At 32.6% G+C, this 27,469-nt stretch overlaps 1 protein-coding gene across 13 annotated transcripts in view; it reads right to left on the bottom strand.

The window, feature by feature from the left end:
* The window catches only part of unc-104 (kinesin family member unc-104), a 248,891-nt gene that overhangs the window by 191,308 nt on the left and 30,114 nt on the right, over positions 1 to 27,469 (bottom strand). For 12 of the 13 annotated variants that reach the window (XM_085818584.1, XM_085818589.1, XM_085818586.1 and 9 more), the window contains exons 2-7: positions 13,474 to 13,609; positions 13,267 to 13,349; positions 6,708 to 6,787; positions 3,456 to 3,621; positions 1,376 to 1,554; positions 40 to 151 (exon numbers count right to left, since the gene is read on the bottom strand). In XM_085818584.1, coding sequence (XP_085674710.1) covers positions 40 to 151; positions 1,376 to 1,554; positions 3,456 to 3,621; positions 6,708 to 6,787; positions 13,267 to 13,349; positions 13,474 to 13,573 — 720 coding nt within the window. In that variant the 5' untranslated portion in view covers positions 13,574 to 13,609. Of the gene's footprint in view, positions 1 to 39; positions 152 to 1,375; positions 1,555 to 3,455; positions 3,622 to 6,707; positions 6,788 to 13,266; positions 13,350 to 13,473; positions 13,610 to 15,243; positions 15,488 to 27,469 lie in introns of those variants that run through there. The other variant, XM_085818585.1, reaches the window with a different exon arrangement.

Below are 27,469 nucleotides of genomic sequence, written 5' to 3'. Positions count from 1 at the left end.
AGTGCTAACAAGTTTCATTTTGACATAATTTTACTTTACCTTTTCAGCAGTAAGACCACTGCTCTTGTCATGTTTCCTCTGCGTAAAAATAATTGTAAAAACAGCATGAGATCGACTACTAGTTTCATTCATGTTAGTAGCAGCAACAGTCCTAGAAATGTCACAAATAATAATTCCGATATCATAATTTTTATAATTATATTAATTCTAAAATTTAGAAAATAATTGAATAATACTTTGACATTAGCATATGGACAAAATCTATGCAATGCCCAATTAATAATTTATACAAACAACAATAAATATAGCATATTTTTAATGAAAAAATTTATTAAATTAAAGAATGTTATTAATAGGATAGTTATGAGATTTAATTTTAAAGAAAACATCCCATTCAATATGCAAAATGAGCCACTGACTGTAATTAACATAATTATCATTGCAGGGAGTTTCCTTCTACTCCAATAAAATTCTTTAAGAAAAAATTCGAACAAAATAATTACCTCTTTTTACACCTAAATAAGAAGGAGTTATCAGATAATTATAAGACAGATAATACCTAGAAAATAACTCATAAAAGATTTCTTTCATTTATAATTTTTTATTTAAATAATATAAATACTTTTATTATTTCAATTCCAGCAAAATGCTTATAATAGAAATATTAACTTAATAATAAAGATGAATTTTTCACTTTCCTTGTTTTTAATACAGTAACTTTTCTACATAAAGAATGGAACAAAATAGTACTTAGTTTAAACATAAGCAAATTTTAATGAGTATGTTATTTTTTATAATATGAATTCTATGTGTAGAATAAAATTCCAATGAATGAGATAAGGAACTGCTAGTGTTCTTGAGTAAATACATCATGAATCACATGATTTACTTTACTATTTTGAACACATTTTATAAGAGTGCTATTACATTTGTAAGGGGTGCATGCACTAATTAAACTTCTCAAAAAGCAAAGTAATGAAGTAATGAATTACTATCATTGAAATTCTCCTGTAACAAGATGATTGTTTCCTTACATTCTTTATTTTTGACTCTACCTACACCCTGAATTTACAATCTGATGCATTCTATTATAATTCATTATAAGACATACATATTTCTAAACTATTTTATACTATCTATGTTTTACATAAAAGATTCATTCATTTACATAGGGACAGAGATTCAATTATTGGTTTTCATAAACAAAGAATCACATCATATAATTTTTCAAGTAAACATTTTTTAGGCATACTATTAATAAAATATTAGCAATTTCAAAGTTAGCATGATTGATTAAATTTGAGATTTAATCATACAAATTTACTAACAGATTTCACACAGTTTTATAAATTCAGATTAAAAGAAATCAATTTACCTTGCCTTGTTTCCTTCATCCATTAAATCATGAATATCTTGATAAGAGGTAACAGCAAGTTTTGACAGATCTTCAACATATGGGCCCAATAAAGGATGTTCTCTGACTCTGAGATTATTTTTATTTTTAGGATTAAGAAGATCCCGTACTCTTTCACAGTATATTTCCATGTAACTTACCTAATTGAAAACATTGACAATAATATTGTGAGTAAAAGATATAATAATAATTCAGTTAACAGTTGAGATTAACAATCAATTTAAAATCAAGCAAAATTCAATTTTATATTAGCATTAATTAAAAAATAACTCAACATGTTACACAGGGTGTGAATCAGAAGTTTCAAAATTGGTTCACTTCTGAGTAGGGGAGCACGCACGGGCCGGTTCCGCCGAGTGGGGGGTCTCAGGGAATGAACTAACACTGCAGCAGTTGCCTCCGGAACACTTGAGAGTACGCATCGCTTGCAGCGTGAGTGCGTGTCATTGACCTCGGTTGAAAAGTGCGAGAGGCAAAAATGGAGCAGCACTTGGAGCAACATTATGCTATTAAATTTTGTGTGTGATTGAACAAAATCACCACAGAGACTCTCGGTATGATTCAAGAGGCCTTTAAGGAAGAAGCCATGTCCCATGCAATGGTATTCATGTGGCAAAAATGTTTCAAAAATGGCCACGGAAATGTTGAAGACGACGATCGCTCTGGGAGGCCATCATCAAGCCAAACGGATCAATATGTAGAGAGAGTATGGGAACTTTTAAACAATCATCGTCATCCTACTACCAGATTAATTGCCGGATGAACTGAGACTCAGTCAGAGTACGATGTGGAGGATTGTGACGGAGAATTTGATGATGCAAAAAGTGTATGCCAAACTGATACCAAAAGTTTTGTCAGTGGATCACAAGAAACGGCGCATGACTGTTTGCCACGAAATGCTCCAACGGTTGAATGTTGATCCAAACCTTCTGGAGAAAGTGGTTACTGGTGATGGGACCTGGGTCTACGAGTACGATCCTGAGTCAAAGCGTCAAAGCTCAGAATGGCACACTGCATCCTCGCCGAAGCCCAAGAAAGCTCGCATGAGCAACTTGCGTGTGAAGTGCATGCTGATTTATTTATTTATTTATTTATTTATTATGGTAAAGAAGTGATTCACAAGGAGTTTGTTGATTGTGCACAGACTGTTACAGGTGACTTTTACCCTGGAGTGCTCCACCTCTTGAGGGATTGAGTCCGCCCGGCGATCAAGGGCGATTGTATTCTCCACTACGACAATGCGCTCGCTCACACACTGCTGCCGAAGTTTTGGTCAAGTTCAACGTGACAACATTGCCGCAGCCGCCCTACAGCCCCGACTTGGCTCCAAGTGACTTTTACCTCTTCCCCCGAATCAAGACAGGCCTAAAAGGGAAGCGATTTGACTCCATCGACGCCATCCAGCAGGTTCAACGAGAGCCCTTGACAGCATTAAGCCCGAGGCCTTCCACAAGGGCTACGAACAGTGGAAGATGTGCTGGCAGCGCTGTGTTGATGCTGAAGGATCATATTTTGAAGAATTTTAGTCCACTGTAGTTTAATGTCCAATAAATTTCTAGTTCTGAGGTAAGTCTTGAAACTTTTGAATCACAGCTTGTAAAAGAGCTCGAGACCAGCCTATTTGCCACAGAGCATTCTATATATTGCATTTATATTAATTCCATTTTATCTATTTAATTTTATCATTTTATCTATTTATCATTGCTATTTAAGCAATGTCTGGAAAATGGCACATAAAAGTTTTACTCTCTTTGAAGAAGAAAAACTTGCCTACAATATGTTCAAAATGCACAGACATTTATCTGATTAAAATTAGAATTCCCCCCCCCCTCAACTGAAGAGGATATGTGGCAATTATCTTGAAATGCATGCAGATTTCCCTAAAATAAACACAAATCTAAGACTGAATTGAAATCTTATTCTAAACAATTTCTAATTAAACTATGATACATTTTAAGAAATATGACGACATCATAAAAGCACATGAATTGAGTACATGAAAAATGCAAGATTAAGTGCATAATAAGCTATTTTTCCCCACCTCCACTGAATAAAGGGTATCATCATTTTGGGCGTCTTTAATTTTACGAAAAAGGTCTTTGCAGATATGAGGAATTATTCCTTCTTGGCCTTCTTCCTGTTTACCCATCATGGTATAACTTTTCCCTGCTCCTGTTTGACCATATGCAAAAATGCATACATTATACCTGAAAGACATAAAGTAGTTCATTAATGCCTATTGTAATAAATTCTATTAATATCTTTAATAATTCTATTAATATATATTAATATCCAATATTCTATTAATAAAGTTGAATGTATAATAAACAATTCAATGTGATAAAAACTGAACAGAACTTCTATTAAGAAAATATCTTTATTCTCTCATTTGTACAGTGTTTTTCATAGCCACCTAAGTATCCGACTACTTTCCAATCATCATTTTAGATGAAATTTTTCAAAAACTTTTTATTACTTTATTTTAAAGCTTATACATAAAGCTTTCAACTACTTTGCCTCTTTGGCCATTAGAACCTGAATTATGGCTGTTCTTGTTGTATGCCATGAACTGGAAGTTTCTGTTTAAGAACCCGAAAACTGATATAAAGGTACACAGACTACTTTAAATAATTTTTAAATGAGAATTTATCATTTGAATGCTTTTGGTGATGTTTGAAAGATGATTTTGAACTTTTATATTTAATATTGGTAACAAGATTAGTTAGGTCATTTAATTTTCATACTTAGCAAAATTTGCTTTTTCTTTTTTCATATTTGCATTACATTAAACACAATTTTTTTCCTTTGAAAAACTTGACATTCTAACTTTTCTGTTATGAAAAAATTTTTACTTAAAATACTATTATAGTAATTTTATGAAACCTTTCTTCTTTATTTTCACATATAGTCTATGAAATATTGTGAATTAAATAAATTAAAAGTTTAGATTTATATACATATCTAAAAATTTTCAGACAATTTTAATAGAAATGAGAGAAATTTCTCAAAAAATAGCTAGTGCATGTACTCACACAGGTATATTTATTAGACGTTTTACTTTATCACTTAGACTTTAGTCTATTAATTCCTTATACCTTAATAAATATAAATAATAAATATTTTTGTGGGAACATATCTAGTAATCATAAAATTTAACACATTTTTAACCCAAAGATGAAAGGAAAAAAAAAAAAAAAACTAAATAATTTGTTAATATGTTTATCACCTGTTTTTATCATTGTAAGTAAAATTTCGGCAAATAACACCACCAATAGATTTATTTGCACTATTTTCCAACATTTAGTTGTTGAACATAGTTGGATACCTTATGAGAAAAAGGGAAGGGGAGAAATTTTATATCCTTTGCATTAAACATTTCATAAATTCACCAAACAATAAACAAATATCAAATGATGCACGCTGAACTTCAAACCTGTTTCTATCTATAAAGATGAAAATTGTTATGACTGATTATACACTGGTGTGCAAAAATTAAGGACGAAGTCGAAAAATTAGCATATCAGCTGAACGAAGAGGCAGAGCAGACAGAATGACCAATCAGGAGATTAAGTAAGGTGATGTACGGTAGCACATGCGCAGATATGCAGGTAGATGTAATGGGGGAGTGTCTGAGTAGTATAAAGCATGTTGTCGGCATAAGATCAGTATTTCTGGCAAAGAGATTGCACGCCATGTAGCAGTTAAAATCACACCGAGTTGCTGCCTCAGCGTGAAATGGCAAATAATCAATCTGTTAGACAACATCTGGACGCTTTTACCCGAGGTCGAATCATTGGGAAGTTGGAGGAAGGCCGCAGTGTGACAAGTGTGGCTGCAGAGTTCGGAATTGCTCACAGCATCGTTTCACGACTTTGGAGACAATTTCAAACTACAGGAACAGCTATCCGGGGGTTTAATAGTGGTCGTCCACGAGGAACCACACCCACAGATGATCGGTATATTGCCTTACAGGCCAGAAGAAACAGGCGGCAGACAGCGGGAGAAATCGCTAGACACATTACACAGGCGACTGGACGACCGATATCGCGTTTTACGGTGGCCAGAAGACTGCATGGTGGTGGTCTGTTTGCACGACGCCCTGTACGGTGTGTACCTCTAACACCTGCCCATCAGAGAAGACGTTCTCTGTGGTGCTAGGAACACCGGAATTGGAGAGACAATGAATGGGGATGAGTACTCTTTACAGATGAGAGCAGATTCAGTCTGAGTAGTGATTCTCATCGCATACTCATCTGGAGAGAGCGGGGAAGCCGCAATCATCCCTCGAACATCATTGAAAGGGACAGGTATGGAGGTGGCGGTGTTCTCGTTTGGGGAGGCATCATGCTTGGTAGTCGTACAGACCTTCACATCTTCGAGGCAGGTTCAGTCAACGGGACCTGTTATTGTAACGAGATTCTTCTTCCATATGTGCATCTTTTTAGAGGCGCTATGGGTCCGCAGTTCCTTTTCATGGATGACAATGCACAGTGTCATCGCACAGTAGCTGCCGAACAGCTCTTAGAGAGCGAGGATATTGAACGTATGGATTGGCCGGCACGATCTCCCGATCTCAATCCTATCGAGCATGTATGGGATTTTCTAGACAGATGCTTGGCAGCTTGTACCTTACCACCAGTAATGATTCCGGAGCTTCGATTGGCGCTGCAAGACGAATGGGCAGCAATGCCTCAACAACTCATTGACACCCTCATTCTCAGCAAGGGCAGACGCTGTGAAACCTGCCTAGCAGTCAGGGGAGATCATATCCCCTATTAAAGACCGGATGTTTCTTGCTGGACACCCATCACAGGGATATTTCGGCCTTCAGTCGCATTGCACTCCATGCTACTTTTTATCCCTCTGATTTCTCTTTTAGTAAGTGTTGCTTACATTACTCATGTCCGTACGTATTGGGGATCTTACGGTATTAAATGTGTTGATTTGGAAAGCTTTTGTACAAAGTTATATTGAAAAAACCGTCTCGTCCTTAATTTTTGCACACCAGTGTAAATCCACATGAGACATGTTAACTTACGAGGAAAAACGAAATTTTTTAATTTTCTTACTTTTATTGTTCAGCAATTTATGTCAGAATTCTTCAACTTTCAAATTTTAAATACAATAAGAATATAACAAGATTATGTTAGTTTCAATTTTTAACTAGATTAGATTTAATTACATCTTAATCAGAGATTATGGTATTAAATTCCTTTTATAATCAAAATTCAAACTTACTGAAATACTCTACATATACCAAAAAAAAAAAAAAAAAAGATATTAATATGAATACCCTTCAAAAGCATGCAGCAGCATCTCTTCACCAATGTCTTTGTAAACTGTTTCTTGAGATGCAAATGCAGGATCAGTTGGCTAATTAAAACATAAGACATATAAATAATGAAAAATTAACTACAAATCTATATAAAAAAATTAAATTAAAAATGCATTTTAATTTATATTTTTTTAATCTGTAAATGGAAAAAACATAACCTATCACCATAATAATTTTAGTTATGTGATTTTTTTTTTTTTTTTTTTTTTCCATTTTTTTCATAGCAATGCAATCAGAAATATCATTTTCTGCATTGTGGAAAATTTACATTTAAATTTTCTGATAAAAAATGTTTTACTTAAAGAGATGCTATAGAACCTAGGAAAGCAAACATTATTTTATAAAATTGCTGGTTATATGTTAGTGTAAGAGCATATCGCAGTGTAGCAAAGAATAACCAGTATATGAACCATGGGGGGAAAAACTGAAGTAAAAAATTGTTCAAATTTTGACCACCGGGTGAAAAGAGGGCACATAAAGAACAAGAAACAAAAACTGGAAACACGGAACTTTATTTAATCACAGCGTTAGTGCAAAGTGCATTTCACTTCTTTAATCACACATTGAAACCATGTTATAACTTGTTCAATAGCAAGCAACATGAAAGGTTTCTTGAGAAATTGTAACAACATAATGTGCTCTGCTTGCTTTCAGTTCATGCAGAGCACATGTGCTTTCTCTTATAGACATACCGTATTTGACGGCATATAAAGACGCACATTTTTTCCTAAATTTAGTCTCAAAAAAGTTACCTGTGTCTTATACGTGAAGGACACAGGTTAACTTTCAATACTGAATGCTATTTTTGGCCAGGGTAAAGGTCTAGACACACATAACTTTTTCTACATCTGCCATAATTATTTTGCGCATGCGTGAAATATCTGTCGCCAAAAAGCACCAAAGCTCGAAGCTGATGTCGAAGTTCAAACAGGTTCGACAGTCACATTACGTCTATGGAGCCTTTCTTCTTTACATAGACTTTCTTTGACTCAGCCGACACATGTGTCGGTATCGGTGCTACTCTGCATAAATGTGTCGGTATAGGTGCTTAAAACTATCTGTTTAAAAAAATACCCTGGAAAATATAACTACAGGAAACAAGAGATTAAGTTATACAATTCGGTATAAACTAGGAGTGTTAAACTATGCCAAAGTGCATGGAAAGAGAGCAGCAGCAAGGCATTTTGGTCCACCACCTACCAAAAAAATGATACGTACTTGGCGACTGCAGGAAGATCAACTGAAGACTGCTAAAAAACAAAAACACAACCTTTCGATGCCCAGCTCCATCTTGGTCTGAAATTGAAAATGCTGTAAAAATGTGGGTGATAGATAAGAGGAAATCTGGGATGTTTTAACGAAAATGATAATCAATAAGGCCAAAGGATTTGCAGAAAAACATGGGAATCAGAACTTTTCAGAATCTAAGGGCTGGTGCTACAGGTTCATGAAAAGGCAAGGCTTATCAATGCTCACAAAAACAACTATTGCACAGAAATTGCCAGCAGATTATGAAGAAAAAATACTAGCATTTCATAGGTTTGTTATAAATGCACGCAAGAAAACTTCTTTTGAGCTCAGTCAAATAGGAAATATGGATGAAATTCCACTCACATTTGATGTACCATGCAACAAGACTGTGAGTATTAAAGGGTCTAAATCAATAACCATAAAAACAATAGATCATGGAAAAACCTGATATACAGTAGCTGTAACATGTTGTGCTGATGGCACAAAACTACTGCCTTTTTCATATTCAAAAGAAAAACTCATCCGAAAGAAAAACTTCCAATGGGTTTAATTGTTCATGTTCACCCGAAAGGCTGAATGGATGAAGCTGGAATGAAACTGTGTTTACAGAACGTATGGGAGAGGCGACCTGGTGGACTCTTAAGAAAACCCTCTCTTTTGGTTTTGGATCAGTATAACGCCCATAGAACTGAAACCATAAAGAATAAAGTGAGAGAATTAAAAATCCAGATAGCTGTCATTCCTGGCGGACTGACTAGCCAATTGCAGCCTTTAGATGTGTTGGTGAGTAAGCCATTTAAGGAAAAAGTACGAGAACGATGGAACAAGCGGATAGGAGAGCCACATCACGCCCTCACATCCTCAGGTAGAATGAAGCGGCCCTCTATTTCACAAGTGTGCGAGTGGGTAAAAAGATCTTGGGAGGACCTAAAGGCTGAAGTAATTGTTAAGTCCTTTAAGAAATGCAGAATCAGTAATGCTCTTGACGGAACTGAAGACGACGCATTATTCGAAGAAGGTGATACTAGTGATGACGGAAACAGTAGTGATGACGATATTCTCGTTTTCGATGATGATGATAGTGAAAAGGATTTTTAAGTTTTTGAAAGTGATTAAAGTCTATTCATGATAGGCAATGTTTTCCTTGAATCTGTGTTTTTTGTTGTTTCTGCTTTATTTTGTATTATGTTTGATTGCTTGCTGTTCATTCATTTATTCATTATTGAAATTTACATATCATGTTCAAAATAGCTTGCCATTTGTTAATTTTCCTTAATAAAAATATGTTTGGTAATTGCATTCAATGACTGTTTATTTGGCTTTTACGAAACGTGAGAACTAAAAGAAAGCACATTTTAAGTCATTGTGGTACCGCACTCTCGCGCGGACTGTTGCAACTTCTTTCCCTTGTGTGTGGCTTTCTAAATAAGGGTGTGTTTTATATGCCGTCAAATACGGTAATCTTTGATGGATCCCCATGATCCTTTTCTGCATTGTGTTCCAAAGATTCAATTTAAGAAAAGGAGATGGTCGGGCATTTGAAAACTTCTTGAAATTACCTGGTCATCTCCAAGTGAGCACAAAGCACTTTCTTGGCTTGTCAGCCAATATGGGATGTTGCACCATCTTGCAAGAAGAGAGTTTCTAAACAATTTCATTCATGATGACTTGCTGCTACAGAGGTTTGCAGTATCAAGCACAAGTTTGCAGAAATAATAATAAAGTTTAAATATAGAGAACAAAGTTTACAGCAAAACTATATCATACAGACATGTAATCAGAATGCAGAGGTTGTCCATTCACAAGAGTGAGATTTGCAATATAATATACGCAACACTTATGTATATTCATTCAGAAATGAGTAAAACATACCTTGTATGACCACAAAATGTTCTGAGGCCATTGTTGCAGATGATTGTTCTTCCCAAAATCAACAAGCAAATTCAGTGTGTTGATGTGCATCTCGAAGGTGCAGCTTTTGCACCAAATGGATCTCATGTGTAGCTTTTGTGCCAAATGGATCTTTAAAATGAACACTTTGAAATATATCACAAAACTTTCTGACGTTAGATAACAGTGGCCAAGCATATCAGAGAATATCATGAACAGGATGTTCTGTCAACAACAATTACAGCAACTTCTTTCACAGTACTATTTGAAATCTGTTTCTGCCCTCTTCCCAGCAGCACATCCAACTGCCCAATATCATCAAATTTAGTAATAATTTTTTTAAACCTTTCTTCAACAACGGAGAAACCCTTTTGCAAGCCTTTCAAATGTCAATATTCTTGAAAGGTAGTTTTGATACAACAACTTTACCAGTAAAGCTCTTTCTTACTTCTCTTAAAGGCATGGTGAAAAGTGATTCTACTATTCATAATCTGCATAACAATCTTTGATACTTTTCCATTATATGGGTAGCAGGGTGGGTGGGGGAAACATAAAATGTGTAATAACATGCCTAAGATAGCAACAACATCTAAGTCGTCTCAGTTCTATAAATGAAATTCAGCCAATTATGATTTGCAGCCGTTTTTCAGAATTACATGAAACATAATTTGATAGATGACTTACTTTGTAACATTATGTGACAAAAAGCATTTTCATAGGAGGGAAAGAAATTGGATTTCACAATCTGTGACTTACCTAAAGATGAGGAGGAGGCAGTGAAATTTCTACAGGATAAAGGAATTCTTCATTGGAGAAGATTTTGTAAAAATAATCATGAAATGTTGTGTTTTAATAATTGCGATACACCAAAATGGTGTTGCAACCTTAGATCTTGCTGAGAAAAAATAGGTGCCAGATCTCACCCTTGGTTTGAAGGAACACGCCTAAGTTTCTTTACAGCTATAAAATTTATCTACTGTTGGTCCCATGAACTTACATCCCATGAGTATGTAATTAACTGCTTCCCTTACAAATTTTTTTGAAAAAAATTGCAAAAAATCATCACATTTTTTTATTTTATTATTAAATACAACAAAACGAAACAAATCAAAATATGTAGGTTTTAAGTTGAATTTTTAATTTTTTGAAGGTGTAAAAGCATTTATTTTTAATATTAGTTTACTATCCCGAGTTATCTCGGGCAAACAAAAATAGTTAAATATTAATCTTTGTATGATTGTTTTTTAAACAAGAGACAACACAGAGTGATACCTGACGTTCTACACTGGTATCTGGTCTCTTTTCTTACTGGCTTACCGCTGGAATCTCTTTCACGGGAGCACAGAGTACACTGTCTCATTGGATTTGATTTTTTTTTTCTCTTCCCCACCTCTTCATAATCACTATCTGAGAAATCATCGCTTTCGCTATCTTGCATCATCGACATTATTTTTTTTCCCAACACATGCATCCTTCTTTATACATTACTAATCCACAAGCCAACGTATACTATACAATAGGGAAACACGCGACCAGTCCCTCCAAAAGAACCGCGCAACCAACAAAATGTGGCAAACTGCCAATCAAAGCTGAATATTTCCTTTCATTTCCTCCAAACCGAGTAAAACCGTGATAAAAGAAATCATACTAATAAATTCTGCTTTGCCCGAGTTTTCTCAGGATAATAATGAACTGTAATATATACGAACCCGAGATAACTCGGGATAATCAGGCAAGCGGTTAAAAATAAACCACAATACAATCATTGACTGGAATAATCATATGTGCGAGGTTTGCACTCATGCCTAATTATGTAGATCTGAAGTTAAAATTGGTGGGAATAACAGAACAGTACAGGTTAATGAAAGTCTTTTTATGAGAAGAAAGAGTATCATTAGACATGCTTTTCCACAGTGGGTTTCTGGAAGCCTACGTAGAGAAACAAAAGAATGCTTTCTTATAGTCATTTTGGATCGCTCAGCTCAAACCTTATTTGGTGCAATTGGGGAAAATGTTGTAGATGGTAGTATAATTTTTTTTTTTTTTTTTTTTTTATTCCTGAGCAGTGGGTTTGAAAGAAGCAGGATATGATTATCTCACAGTTAACCACAGATACACAACAGTTGAAATAAAAATCATATGCAAACAGTTGAAAGAATGTGGGGCACTGCAAAATGGCATAATAAACAACACTGTGGCATCTCACATTACCATCTTGAATCATACTTATTAGAGTTTATATGGCAATGATTACATAAAAATGGCCCTGTTCAAATTTAAATTGTATTTCATTTATAATGTGTTTAAAATTTATTAATACTGTTATAACAAAAAATATCTTTTTTTTTTTTTTTTTTTTTTTGTGTGTGTGTGTGTGTGTGTGTGTGTGTGTTTTGCTTGTATTATGGAAAAATACCTAATGTTTTAATTGCATGCAAAATGCTATTTAGGGGTTGAAATTTTCACTATTATTTTTTGTTATTGCAATTTTCTTTTCCCCAAAGCCTATAAATCATATACCAACTTTCAACGAAATACAACAATCAGAATGGGCTCCACATAAGTAAGAACAAGATCACTTTAATTATAACTGTCCTTACATCAATATCCTGTTTAATATTTAAGTATAAAATTTTTATCCACATATTAATTTTACAAAAATTTTTAAAAACATTCCTTTTGAATCAAACTTACCAACATCTGCTATAATATCATTAGAAAGGAGATGAATTCATAACACTTGTTTCCCGATATAATAAACTGCTAAACATATACAATACACACATGTATACATAGCATATATTTAAATTTGAATATTTTTTAATCCATATTCCTCTTCTTAATGGAAATTTAAACTGAAATTGAAGATTAAAAAAGATCTTGAATATTACTTTCTAGTTTCCAAATTGCCAACAGCTTTTTTTTAAACTGTTAGCAGCTGTAGATTCAGTTTACATTCTTGTTAGATGTTCATACTGAATTGACATCTACCATATTTTTGTGACACAAATAATACCCGAGACTAGTGTCTTTTCCTATTTATTAACTTCTTCTGAATGAAAAAAATAGCAAAATATTTGCTAAAGGTTTTATCACTTGAAAAGTAGAGGTTTGTTGGCTAGTCTGCCAAGTTTTTTCACGAAAATACTTAAAATAAACAACTTTTAATCATTCAAAATTTTAATTTTCATTTACCCTGAATCACCTTACAAACTATTTAAAATAATTTTTAAAAACTTAAACAACTTTATTATGTAAAATATTCCTGTATATTTAGTATTTGGAGGGGGGAAAATGATTGAAGAAGCTTATTTTTCAAAGAAATAGAACGATTTTAAACATCAAGGAAAGAAGCTATTTTTATGTATATACTTACATCAAGAGATAAATAGGAATAATCATAATTAAAACTTTTTGTAGAATCCTTGGAATTTGAAGGAGCTTTTGGGTTCACAATAGCTGTAACAGAAAACAGAAAAATGACATAACAAAATATAAATTTAAAAGAACTTATCTACAAAAATTGAATTTAAAATTGTAAAATTAAGGAAAGCACACATAATGAAACAGGATATGTACTTACTTGTAGTATTCCCTGACATAGAAATAATGCATTTGCAATCACGGTGAATTTCCCGGTTATTAAAAGGGCGAACCCTCACAGCTACTTTGACAGATGTCATGATGAATTCAAAAGTTTAAAATAACTCTTGACAGACCTACAATAAATAATATGGATAATAAATAATATGGACAATAAATAAAGGTTTAAAATGCATCACAAAAATATCAGTGTTATGAAAAATGATCTATGGTGAGTACCAAAATCATTTTTCATAACACTGATAAGAGTTATCTTTTAATGACTCCCTGAGCACTAGACCTATTTTTGCATTGTCCAATAGCAGGGATAATGCAAAAAAATTGACATGCAATTTATGGTTTTAAAAAACTGAAATCAGAGTCAAAATAAATAAAAATATATTAAACACAGACAACTGTTAAACATTCTGCATTTAATAAACTCTAAAAGTTAACAGAAAATTGTTAAACATTAAAACATAAAACTGATGTATTTTGTAAGATTTTTCTAATATATTTAGAAAATTTTGTTAATTGACAGTATGTAGAAAAATTACAATTGTGCAATATTTTGTTGAATCACGGTTCATAGAAGTACATAACAAAAGTTAAATATTGCAACCACATTGATATGAAAATAGTAAACATAAGATATGGCACTAAAGAAGGGAAAATCCAACATTCATCTCTTAGATCAGCAATTGTTAAACTTCTTGAGCTGCAGGATCTCTCATATGATGTGCATTTTGTCAGATTAACCTTGCATAGTGTTTTTATTATATTTTTCTCATGAAATAAATAATAAATTAAATTTTAATTGAAAAATCATTTGCAGATGTTTGGTTCTCAGACTTCCTGAGAGCCAATGATCGCAATTTAAAAATCATTAAGCTAAACTTCATATTATTCAATCATATGAAATACATGATAACATTTAGTTTTGAAACCAGCTGTTTTATCTACGAATACATGTAGAAGACTTTTATGTTAATATAAAAGTGGTAAATTCCATATTTTCTACAAAACACAATCTTGAATAGTTTTTAGATATGAAACTTGTCTTCACAAATGGAAAATATTACATTTATGTCTTTTATATCATTTAAAAAATGGATAACAACAGTAACAAATCCTAAAATTTGATTTGTGATAATACAATGAACGGTTATTAAAGTGGTTTTTTTTTTTTTTAAACTATAATTTGAATTGCTTAGTAAATCACAGGTAAAGGCATATCTGATATCTTCGCTTATGTACCGTGATTCAGAACATATTTAGTCAGAAGCCTATTAAACAGAAATTGCTTAAAATTTTCTGCATTACAGTGAAGTTTAATTATTATAGTAATATAAAGGTAAAAGCTGAAAAATCAGAATAATGAACTGTGAGCAGAAAAATCTTTTCCATTCTGACTCATGAAAAATTTCCTGATAAAAAATCAAAACAGAGATGTTATTAAAAGCACATTTTATTTTTACAACAAAAGAATTTTTTATTTTTACAAATGTTATGAAACTACTAATCTAATTCACATTAATGAAATATTCAAAGACCAGTCATTTCAGTAAAAGAAGATAAATATCATTTGATTTAATACTAATATTCTCAAAATTCTAAATAATAATAAATAAGTATGTTACAATAATGGAATTACTAAGTAGAGAACATATCGGAAGCTTCTGACAAAAATAAGTATTCTGTTGAAATACAGAAAAAAGAAGCAAAACATACAGTCTTTAATTTAATAAGAACTCATAAATAAAGCACTTACGACAAGTCACTAATGGCTAAAGGAATTTATGTATTTAGAACACTTGAAGCTCCTTTTTATGTATCCCTGTATTTCATAGAGAATTTGAAAAATCACACATTCAGCACATACTTCAATACACATTTCTCAAAAAATATCATACTAAAATGTGCTAAAATACATCCAGAAGGCACAAGATTTTTCTATCTAAATCTAGTCAAAAGATTCAATATGTCTGCTTTGTGATGCAGGAGTAAGGCCTTCTACGTCACAGCTCCAAGCAGCTTCTCCTACATACAAACCAACAGAGCTCTATCTAACCAATAGTAGAATCACCCTGCATGCCCACTCACCCCAAAAATCAATACTCAGCAGGCTAGACTGAAAGGAGCTTGAGAGCACTGCATTTCTGCACTGTTCTCCTCCTCTTTTAATTAAAATGCTGAGGACAAATACATAGAGAAAAAATAATAATGGTTCACACGACACAGGAACTTTTCACACGTATTATCTAACACATTATCTGTTAACAAATACAGGATTATATTTATTACATGATTACAGTTAATAGATAAAGGATATTAAACTCTGCTAAGTAAAACATTTCAGTGCTTTAAATTTTTAATAGTTTTATGAAATACATATTTTTTTCACTATACACTCAGTCAATTATATATATATATATATATATATATATATATATATATATTTTAAAGACGAAAGGAGCTCATTTTATAATAAAATAAAAGCTAAATAAAAATTCCTCCTCAGTTACATAGCTACGAAAATTAATTTTTTTTTTATTCCAAAAACATTAATCATTGTATAAATGATATTATTATCCTTTTATAATGGGTAAATGATTTTCATAATTATATGATAAAATGTCAGTTTTTAAACCTGAAATATTCTTTACCTACAGTTGACTAACATCATACTATTAAACAACATATCAAGAACTATAACTAAATTTTGAACATGCATGACATTTAATTCAGCTTTTCTAAACAACTGACAAACAACATTTCTTATTTTTCAATAAATGTAAATCAGCTTTACCTGTCAGGTAAACCTGCTGCAATTTTTTAGCAAAAATATATAATATTTTGGTACTCAAATATTTTGAAATACCCATTTAAAAACTTATCATTGCAAACAGTTAATATTTTTTCAATAATCAATAAAGATGATTTTATCATATATTTATTTCACTTAAAAGTTTTATTCAAATACTATGACAGTAACAATAATTATTGAAATCTTAAATCAGACTGCAATACTTACATTTGTACTGCATAATTATGATGCACACATACAAACAGCAAATATTAAAACACTAATTCCTGGAAAAGTTTGAACTAATAATAATTCTATTTGTTTAATAAATAAAAACCATTTGAAACTTACATCATTAGCAGAAATTAAAGACTTAAAAAAAAAAAAAAATTTCAAAGGGTCAGCAAATATATATGACAGATAATCCACAGATATAATCTGTGGAACAAAAATAGAGGGAGAGAAAAGGTGCTTTGATAGAAATGAAATTTCCTAATATTCCACAAGTGATGTAAAATATTCAGGAAAAGTGTAGTGTATTGTATATTCATGTATAAGTACTGAACATTGAGAACTGAGTTAATTAGGAATGAACTGAACATAAAGTCTTACAAATGAATGAAATAATCATGATTATTTGCATTTACTATTGCTTTTTTATTTTCCATTTAAAGGTCATATCTTTATGGATTATGTTTAATTGAATGTCTAATCTTATAAAAAAATTCTCTTTTGTGTATAACAATCCAACTCAAATTTGTCAAAGTATTTATATGGCTTAAGTATCAACACGTAATATTGTTAAGACGTTATTTTATCCAATATTTTTAGTATATGATTGAAGTATGTTAGCTAAAAATATAAAATGCAAAAACATAATTGCAATGCAGTTAATTTTTTTTAAATATACTAATTACTAACTAAAGCAAGAAACAATTGCTAAACTACACTTTTCTAGATACAAGATTACAGCAGCACTAACAGTCAGTCATAATCAATCACAGAAAATGAGATGTTTGACATGATTTGGTGTTTTTTTTTAGGCATTTATAGTATCTGCTTGGAACTCTGTTAATTAATTAAGCAAATCCCTTGCCCAAAGAAAAATATGTGTAACTCACATGAGTTAACTTAAGTACACCAAACTAAATTATTTCTACATACCTGAGTAAATACATTCAAGAATTTTTTTTTCTCAGATATGAATACAATAGAATATATCTGCTAATGTTTTGAGCTAAAATAAAGAATAAAATAATTGGTAAAAAAAAAAAAAGGAATACTTTCTAAATTTTTATTGGAATTAAGAGGTTAAAGTAGGGGTGCACTGACAGTACTGAGCAATCATTGTTAAATTCTTAGCTATGGATGAGGAACCAAGAGTAAATGCTCATTAAATCTGAATTATAAAGGTTTCGTCTTAAAAGTCTGAATATCCAGACAGAAGTTCCCATCACTTTTTGAATAATAAATATAACACTGGAAAAATAATTACAGTACTGGAATAATTCTTAATACTTGAATAATAATTATAATACTACTACTAGATGTTACTAGATGGAAGGGAAAAAATTACGGCAGATTACTATGCATAGGTATATGCTGACTGACTTGAAAGAAACGATATAGAAATATACAGTGTGTTCTATTATCCCTCTCTCTAAAATTCAATAGTGAGTTTTTAGTAAATAAGCATGAATTAAGGTATATGAATGACATGTATATGTCTGTATTGTGTGATCATTTTTTCATTCAAGATAACTCTTATGTGAAACTTTCAAAAAATTTAAGCTATCTATATTCATATAAAGAAATGATTCGATTTTAGGTAAAAAAGGCCAACCAAAAGTAGCACTTTACATGAAGCCCGGAACAGTCTTTAATGGACAGTGGTACTTTACTTGAAACACATAACATAGATCAGCCCAAAACATTATAGAAAAACTATATTAAAATATAATCCAAAACTTCTCAATTTTAGTATATAAACTTTTACATGAATGGAAACAACAAATTAGATGTTGGAAAAAATTTATAAACTGGAAGTGATACTTTACTTGAAGCTCTGAACAGACCTTCACAAAAAATATATTGAGATAAACCTAAATTTTTAAAACTTTGTATTTAAAATAAGTATGCTGTCACAGACAACATATTAGATTCATATGCATTAACATATTCTTGGAATCATGCTAAATGCTATGAGAATAAGCTCATTAGGAAGACGAGGTCTCATTACAAAACAATTAAATGTATTAGCCTCAATCCTCAATTTTGATAACGATTAAGATCACTTCACTCGCTCATAGCATTGAATCATTTTTCAGATAAAACGATGCTGCCACCAAATATTATTGCCATGTATAATTTTTAAGGAAATAATATAGTAAATTTAAATAACACACACGAATATGAAAAGAAGTATGGCAATACTTTATTAGTAATTCTAAAGATATGCTGCTTTTAGAAATTTTGTGATTGTTCAGTCACTAATTCATGATGATTTGTTTTGGTTTATTTAATTATGGCTCAGTATTCAAGGGTTCTACTTAAGGGAAGGGATACCTTACTTCGTAGATAATTTTCTATAAGAAACTTGCTTATACACACATTAAACATGAAGCAAACCATGAAAATGCCCATGTAGCCAGCCTGTTGATGCGATTCGAACCCCAGGCTGAACTACCAGCATTCAGTAACTTTATCATTCAGCCGCATGTGCACTCTCATTGATTCGTGAATCCAAAATATCACATAACCAAAGGATAATCTATGATTGATGTGATATTTTTAAATCAAAGCATGAGGACTGATGTGTACATGGGTACTTATAGTTATCATTGTTCATTGTACGGGATAATGAAATAATAAAAAATTAGTAGTATTTTTAATTAAGCCATAAATTTATAAACAAATTAAATTTTATTTACTAACGCTCAACCAGAAGTGAAAGTTCGTTTTAAAGCTTGTTGCTATTTCACCAATTCCATGTCTTAGCATGGAAATATGGAATTGGTGGAAGGTCATGTACAAGCCACAACAAATTTTTTCATTTATGATTTCATTATTTGTTACTTAAATCAATCTTATTTCAGACTTAAAAAGCTGCCTTAGACTAGTGTTACAAATTTATTCTATTCAAGGTTACTTGCTAAAGTGAGAGATGTTAAAATAGACTGACAAATATAAAATAAAATAAAAAGAAATTATGCACTTCCATAGTCTGAAGATCTCAGTAAAGTGAATGAAAGAAAAACATTTACACCAAAAGCAAAATGCTGCAATAATTTTTTTTTCTAAATATTAATTATATAAATTACTATTTAGAAAAATGTCCATATTTAACTCTGTATTTGTTTATTAGAATTCATTAAATTATTTGATTAATTTTCTCACGAATAATGAATACTCAATTTCCTATTTCATACTTTATTAAGAATTTTTTGCAGTCCAAAGATAAAAAAACAAACAGAAATAACACTGGATTCACAGCTTACTTTACTCTCAGCATATTACATCCAAAGAAAAAAAAAAAAAAAAAAAAAAATGTTGATAGATACACAAATTTGAAAATTTTGAAAATAGGTATGTTATGCCACACTCCTCTTAAATAACACTATATCACATTTCTTTATGATGCAGAAGAGAATCACGCTCAATTGTACCTTATAGCAGGGTTTCTTAAACTTTTTTCAGTTGCAACCTCTTTTTACAAGAGATTTTTTTTCCTACCCCCTGGACCTAATAATATTTTTAAAAATTTTGTGGGGCCGCATAAGTATTGCCCAAATCCGACACACGCATGGGGTCGCGATCCAGAGACAGTTTAAGAAACTCTGCCTTATAGTATGAATCCTGCTTTTTTAAATAATTACAAATTAATGTTTGATGCCACTTGATTTAATGAGTATAGGATAAAACACACCATGATCAAGAGCATAGTATTTCATGCAATTGACTGAGATTTCATTTACCAAACTATTCAGTTTTGAGTGATTTATAGATTTCCATGCCTTCACTGCAAATCATCAAATTATTCCTATATCCAAAGGCTGCAAGACATTAATATCATAATATGATAAAAATTAAAACAAGCATAATTCTACCCTGCATGTGAACAAGGCTTAAATATAGTTTAAAGATTTTTTTTTTTCATAAACCAATTTATCTTCGGGGAAGGGAGAGAAACTCAAAAGTGAAAATGTCTTGACAATTTGTTAAAATGGGAAAAAATATTCATTTAATCAAGAATTTTTAACTTTTATTCAGGAAAAAAAAAGTTAAACTGAGAAAACCATTAAATACAGATTCTTTAAATTGGAATCAGAATTTGATGCTAAAATCATGAAACAGCCCATCATTGTGGTCTATGGTTCCATTAAGTCAATTCCATATTTCTCTGACCTCTAAATTTTTCTACAGTATAAAGAGGATATTTTTTAATTTATCTAATATTATTGATACCTCATTTTATCCCACTCACATGCAATAACATTTTTTCACAATTATTTAAATGATTTCTTCTTGACATGATCAAACACACAAAGGTGAAATTTATTGTCATTAGAAACAATTTTACAATAACTATCAGCATTTTAACCCATTCTTCTGCTCCACACTGACACAGTCCTTGGCAAAAGGAATTTTTTTATATTTTTGCCAAGGCATGTTGAATATCAACAATTCTATTACAGAAGAATATTTCAGTGATTCTTCTACATTTTGTAGCATGGATTTCAATTATGAAGTCAAAATTTTAACACCACACATTTTTCGATAACACAGTATTTTAATAAATACACTCATGTCCATAAATTAAGGATAATTCGGAGTCACGCGGAAATTGAACACTAAAATAAATATATCACCTGTAAAATCACTACAAACATCTTCAAGAATCATATGCAAATTTCAGGAAGTAACCAGATGACACCAATGGTACGTCACAATGACGAGAGCGTAAGAGAGTGATATATAAGGAATACAGGCAAAGGAGTAAAATTGTTCGCAGGCGCTTTATAAGCATTTCAGTGCAATAACCAAATAGTTATGACACAAAGGACACATTTGGATGATTTTTTACGTGGTAGAATTATCGGCCGTCTGGAATGTGGGCGTACCCAACTGGAAGTATCAGACAAACTTGGAATTGCCCAGAGTGTCATCTCCAGGCTTTGGCAACAATTCCAAGATGATGGTAATGTGAGTCGACATTAGAGCACAGGTCGCCTCACAGTTACAATGCCGAATGAGGACCGGTATTTGGCAGTTACTGCCAAAAGAAACAGACGGAGCACAGCTTCAGACCCGTCTCGTCAGATCTCTTCAGGCATTGGTACGACAATTTCAAGGCAGACCATATACAGATGCATGGGGCAGATTGGTCTATATGCTCGTAGACCTGTCAGATGCGTTCCACTTACTGCAACTCACTGTCTCCTGCGGTTAGCCTGGAGTAGAGAGCATTCATTGTGGACACCGCAACAGTGGTCTTGTGTTATGTTTTCCGACGAGTCCAGGTTTAGCTTGCAGTCGGATTCACGCCGGACTTTCATATGGAGAGCTCTAGGTACCCGTTACCACCAAGAAAACATCATTGAACGACACCGTTACGGTGGTGCAGGAGTGCTCGTTTGGGGTGGAATTATTCTGGGTTCCAGAACTGACCTGCATGTTCAAACTGGAACAATGACAAGCCAAATCTATCGGGACGTCATTCTGGAACAACATGTACATTTGTTTCGGGGCGCCATGGGCACACAATTTGTGTTTATGGATGACAATGCCCGTCGTCACCGTGCAAACATCATAAGCGAGTGCCTTCAATCGGAGGATATCACCTGTATGGACTGGCCAGCATTCTCACCGGACTTGAATTCAGTAGAGCACGTGTGGGACATCCTTGGCCGACGAGTTTCAGCCCGTCAACCTCCTCCTACATGTTGACCGGAACTTCGGAGAGCATTGCTTTTTGAGTGGTGTAATATCCCCCTAGATCAGATCGATAATTCGATACTCAGCATGCCTAGGCATTGCACGGACTGTATTGCATCATCTGGGAGACATACAATGTATTAATAATCATACCAACCATGTAATATTTGTTTTTTGTAAATAGGTTTTTTTTGTAATTTGCTCCAGGGAGGAAAAATCATTATTTTTTTTAATAATATCAAACATATAGCATCTTTTTTTGCTCTTTACCTTTTGTTTAATAAATAAGCTTTACAAATAAGTCAAATTTGTTTTGCTTCTAACTCTTCCTTTGCTTTATTTTGCATTATCTTTAATTTATGGACATGAGTGTATATTTAAGACAGAGGTTGATTTAGTTTTCATTATGAATACTGAAATATATTGTTTCAAGCTTAAAGAACCTTGTTTGTGAACTTACAGTGGCTCCCAAAAGTGTTTGTACACTTATAATTTTCATTAAAATAGAGCTCTATCCATTAATTAAAAGTAAACTTTCTGGATGAAATTTTAATAATAGGAATCTGTAATCTATTCGTAATAAAATTACATGAAATATTTTTAAAATAAGCGAAACTTTATTTTTAAGAAATTAATAATAAAAAAATGAGAAACATTTTATCTCACAAAAGTCTTTGTACACTTCAAAAACATCTTGACATATTAGTAAATATTTTCATTTTTTGTTAAATTAATATTAGTAGGATATCCTTTAGCATCCACAACAGCTTTTAAACGTCTGGGAATAGATTTTAGAAGTTTTTTTGTAATTTCTGTATCAATGTTCATCCATTCTTCCATCATGGCTGTTTTGAGTTCGCTTTTCGTTTTAATGTCGTGTTTTCATACTCTAACCTCCAGCTCTTTCCAAACGTGTTCTATGGGGTTTAAATCCTGCAACTGAGGTGGTGTTTTCAAAACCTGTGGACAATTATAGAGACACTACATGCAAACGTTGAGAGAACTTGGAATCATTATCATAATTAAAAATAAAGTTGTTTCCAATACCCAAATTTTGGGCTGATAATTTTAAATTGTCTCTTAAAATATTTAAATAAAGAGAATGATTCATTATGCCATCAATAAATACCAAATTATCTAGTCCTGATGCTGTAATGCCCCCCCCACACACACACAAGAACACCTCCACCGCCACACTTAACTGTTCCAACTAAGTTCTTAGAATGAAGTTCCTCATTTTTTCTTCTCCATACAGTTATTCGACCATTGGAAACAAAAATGTTAAATTTGCTTTCATCAGAAAATAGGACATTATTCCAGTACGTTTCAGGTGTATTTATCATTGATTTTGTAAATGAAAGCCTAAGCTTTCTGTTTTTCTCACTAACAAATTTTTTTTTTTTATGGGCAGAACGCCCATGTAATCCAGCTTCTCTGAGAACTCATCGAACAGTTTAAGGTAAAATTGAAGTACAAAATTTTGCATTAAATTCTGCAGAAACTTTTACAGCACTTAAATGTGGGTTTGCCACAAATTTTCTAATAATAAATCTCTAATCACATTAACTTTCTCGGTCGACCTTTTTTTACCTTGTTTTCAATCCGATTTTCTTCTTTAAGGCATTTTATCACATACTGCACTGTAGAATGGGTTAAATTAACTAATTTAAAGATATTTCGAATTGATTTAACACTACTGTGGTGAAAAATTATCAATTTTCGAATGCTGTATGTAATTTCTTTATGACTGCGACCCATTTTTCAATAATAAATAGAATATTATGAAGTAAATAAAAAATTAAAGCAAACGCTTTTTTAAATGCCACCACAATACAAAAATTAAAAAAAAAAACAGTAATTCTAATTTTGATTTTATCCAAAAATATTTCAGTATACAAAGACTTTTGTGAGATCAAATGTTTATCATTTTTTGATTACTAATTTCTTAAAAATAAAGTTTTGCTGTATTTAAAAAATATTTCATGTAATTTTGTTACAAATAGATTATAGATCTTATTATTAAAATCTCATTCAGAAAGTTTACTTTAAATTAATGGATAGAGCCCTATTTCAATGAAAATCATAAGTGTACAAACACTTATGGGAGCCACTGTAATTTGCAGAGTCATCAGTTTTTTTTTTAAGCAAGAAATGTGAAAAATGTGCAATGCCCTCGCCAGAACTCAAACCTGAACCTCTCGAATATGCGCCGAGTGTGTTACCGTTACACCATGAAGGCATGCAGAAAGGAGAGAGAAAATACCTTATAAATTTATTAATAAATCAAGCTGAGATATTGTCATTAAAATGTAACAGCACTGCTCAGAGAAAGACACAAATGTGTGTAGCTTTTACAAATGAGCAAACTTTCATTTTAAAATGTTAATCTTCCAAATGAATGATTCTGTACATTGCAATAATGCATATGCATTCCCTGAAATTTTAGATAGCAACAAAACTTTAAAGAATGGATGCTGTTTAGAAATACCTACAAAAGTTTTAAAAACAACCCTGCTTCTAAACAAAATTGACTATGTTAGTATCACATACTCAGCAAAATACATAAAAGATTCAAAAAGAAGTATTTTGCTTAGCAGTATAAACTACAAGAAACATTTATCGTATGTCTAGGAATATCTGAATATAATAGCTCTACTCCTTAAATCATAACTAAGGTTAAAAAAATAAAAGTTCTTGTTTTTTATGTAATTAGATTAGTAGAGATGAAACAGTGCTGCACTTGTAGATAGGCAATACCGAAGGGCCGATTATTTTTTTATTTCTGAATATTTGAAAAGTAATAATAAATTAATAAATTTGTAGCCAAATCCATTTTGGATAACTGGTTAAATTTTGTGAAAAAATATTATTATATAACAGTTTACCTTCTTTTTGAATAATATAAAAATTATAAACAAAACTGAATACCCTAGCAGATATCTTGTCTGTTGCTAATTCCAGTGCTGCATAATGAATTTTTTTTATGTACAATATTAGCCATCTGCAGTATAGTCAGGGCTTAATTTCTAAAATCAGAAGTGCCAGAGCCCTACATTAACCCATTAGGAATAATATGTAAAAACTAGATGAAAAAATAATAATAAATAAAACACTAAATTACAAGAAACTGAAGTTAAATAAAATATAAAGTACGTTATTAATTGCTATAAAATAAATTATAAGTAGATAAATAATCAATTAAATAAGTAACAAATACATTATATAAATTAAATTAAATAGATTTTATAAAAATAAAATCGTGAAACAAATGTGATTTGACAAAATTAAAAATGCGGTAGGTTACGAAGGATAAAAGATGAGTAAATACTATAAATAATAAATTTCGCACTTTTCGTTATTGCAATATATTGCTACTTTTTTTTTTTTTTTTTCCCTTCACGGTCATACAGGGTTTGTAGATTTGGAGTGAATAACAACAACACTTGATGAAGTATCGAAACACACTTTATTTAGCCAATATTAATCAGGACAGCTCCAAAATCACGTTACAGTCATCCAAGAACTACTATAAACACACTGGAACAATCAGCAACACAGCCTTCAGGTTATCAGTCTATCACAGTGAAGACAGCTTCACTGCAAGGAACCAGAGTACAGCTCCCGACTCTATTTGGTCGTACTCGGAACTCCACGTACTTGTCTCCAAAACCTGCACTATGGGGCACACACCCAGTTTGTGAAGTGGGTGAATTTTCTTGCAATACTGGAGCGCACTGCTTAAGCTGCACTTCAGCATCTTCCATCTCTGCATCACATGCACTTTCAGACGGTTCAACACTTACTGCCTGCGACTTCATTACTTCACTATCAGTTTTGATGAACTTAACAATCGCATTTTGACCTTCTTCCACTTCAGGCACTTGAAAATCAAAATTATCTTTCCCGTCATTTATTTCTTCATGTTTTCGTTCTTTTTCTTTAATCCCGTTAGATGTTTCATCCTTCATTTCTTGATTTTTCTCAGACAGTTCATTGGCTACTTCCTTCAATTCCTCATCCTTTGATTCTTCAGATAGCACTTCTCTCATTTCCACACTGTCTTTTATGGCTCAGTTTCTTCTGGAATCTCAACTTTAACCCGGAGTTGCTCTTGGACCTTTTCTTGGCCAACATTTACTTCTTCTTGCCAAGTTTTCTTATCTTCCAGTCCCGCTTTCATCTCTTTCAGTGCGGCTTTGATCTCAGCTTTTATCTCCTCCTGTCCAGCTTTCATCTCTTCCTGTTCAGCTTTCATCTCTTTCATTTCGGCTTTGATCTCTTCCTGTCCGGCTTTTATCTCAGCTAAGAAGTCCATCAAAGTCTTCGTTTCCTCCGCCATGGCTTTCCTCTGCAGGTGGGTCACTGGCATCACTCACAAATCCCACTTCTGACACCAGTTGTTACTTTTCTTCCCCTTCCTTCACGTTCATATGCGGTTCTTGTGGATTTGGAGTGAATAACGACGATACTTGATGAAGTATCGAAACACACTTTATTTAGCCAATATTAATCAGGACAGCTTCAAAATCACATTACAGTCGTCAAAGAAGTACAATAAACACGCTGGAACAATCAGCGACACAGCCTTCAGGTTATCACGCTATCACGGTGAAGACAGCTTCACTGCAAAAAACTAGAGTACAGCTCTCGACTCTACTTGGTCGTACCCGGAACCCCACGTACTCTCGAGACTCTCCACGCTACAACGTGCAATACACTCGAGGACACACAGAGCACAACTCACGACTCTTGGGTTCAGTCATTCCCGGAGCTCAACAAGCTCTCTCGATGATGCATTAACAGCGATACACTAAGAGACTCCTTCGGGGCACTCGACGACCCACTCGGCACTCCCTGACCGGCTGTCAACTCGATCGTCTCCACACGGTCTAACTAGATGAGGCACACTCGCTCGCCCTCTCGATAAAGCACACTGTCTCGCACTCTGGACCAGCAGGGTTTATATAGCTTTCAGCTATATATCAGCTTTGGGTTCGAGAACATTCTGGGCTAAACCGGTAAGAATTCATTCCAGAAAGTTCTCCATTCGTCCATAGTATATCGCCAATTTTGTCGCCAAATGAGCGATTTCGCGCCAAATATTGCAACCCTGCCATCCTTTGCCGTTTTATGGCAACCCTAAACATGCTTTGTGGGGAAGCTATCTTAACACGCCTGTGCATTTCGTAACAATATGCTTTTAATTCAGTTAATCACTATTGATCATCATATCTGAATAAAAATATTTATCCTACAT

This window comes from Stegodyphus dumicola, chromosome 6 (assembly GCF_044657685.1).
Source record: "Stegodyphus dumicola isolate Sdum_Otavi_A_Nest chromosome 6, ASM4465768v1".
Lineage (NCBI taxonomy): Eukaryota > Metazoa > Arthropoda > Arachnida > Araneae > Eresidae > Stegodyphus > Stegodyphus dumicola.
This window is presented reverse-complemented; position numbering and strand designations above follow the sequence as displayed.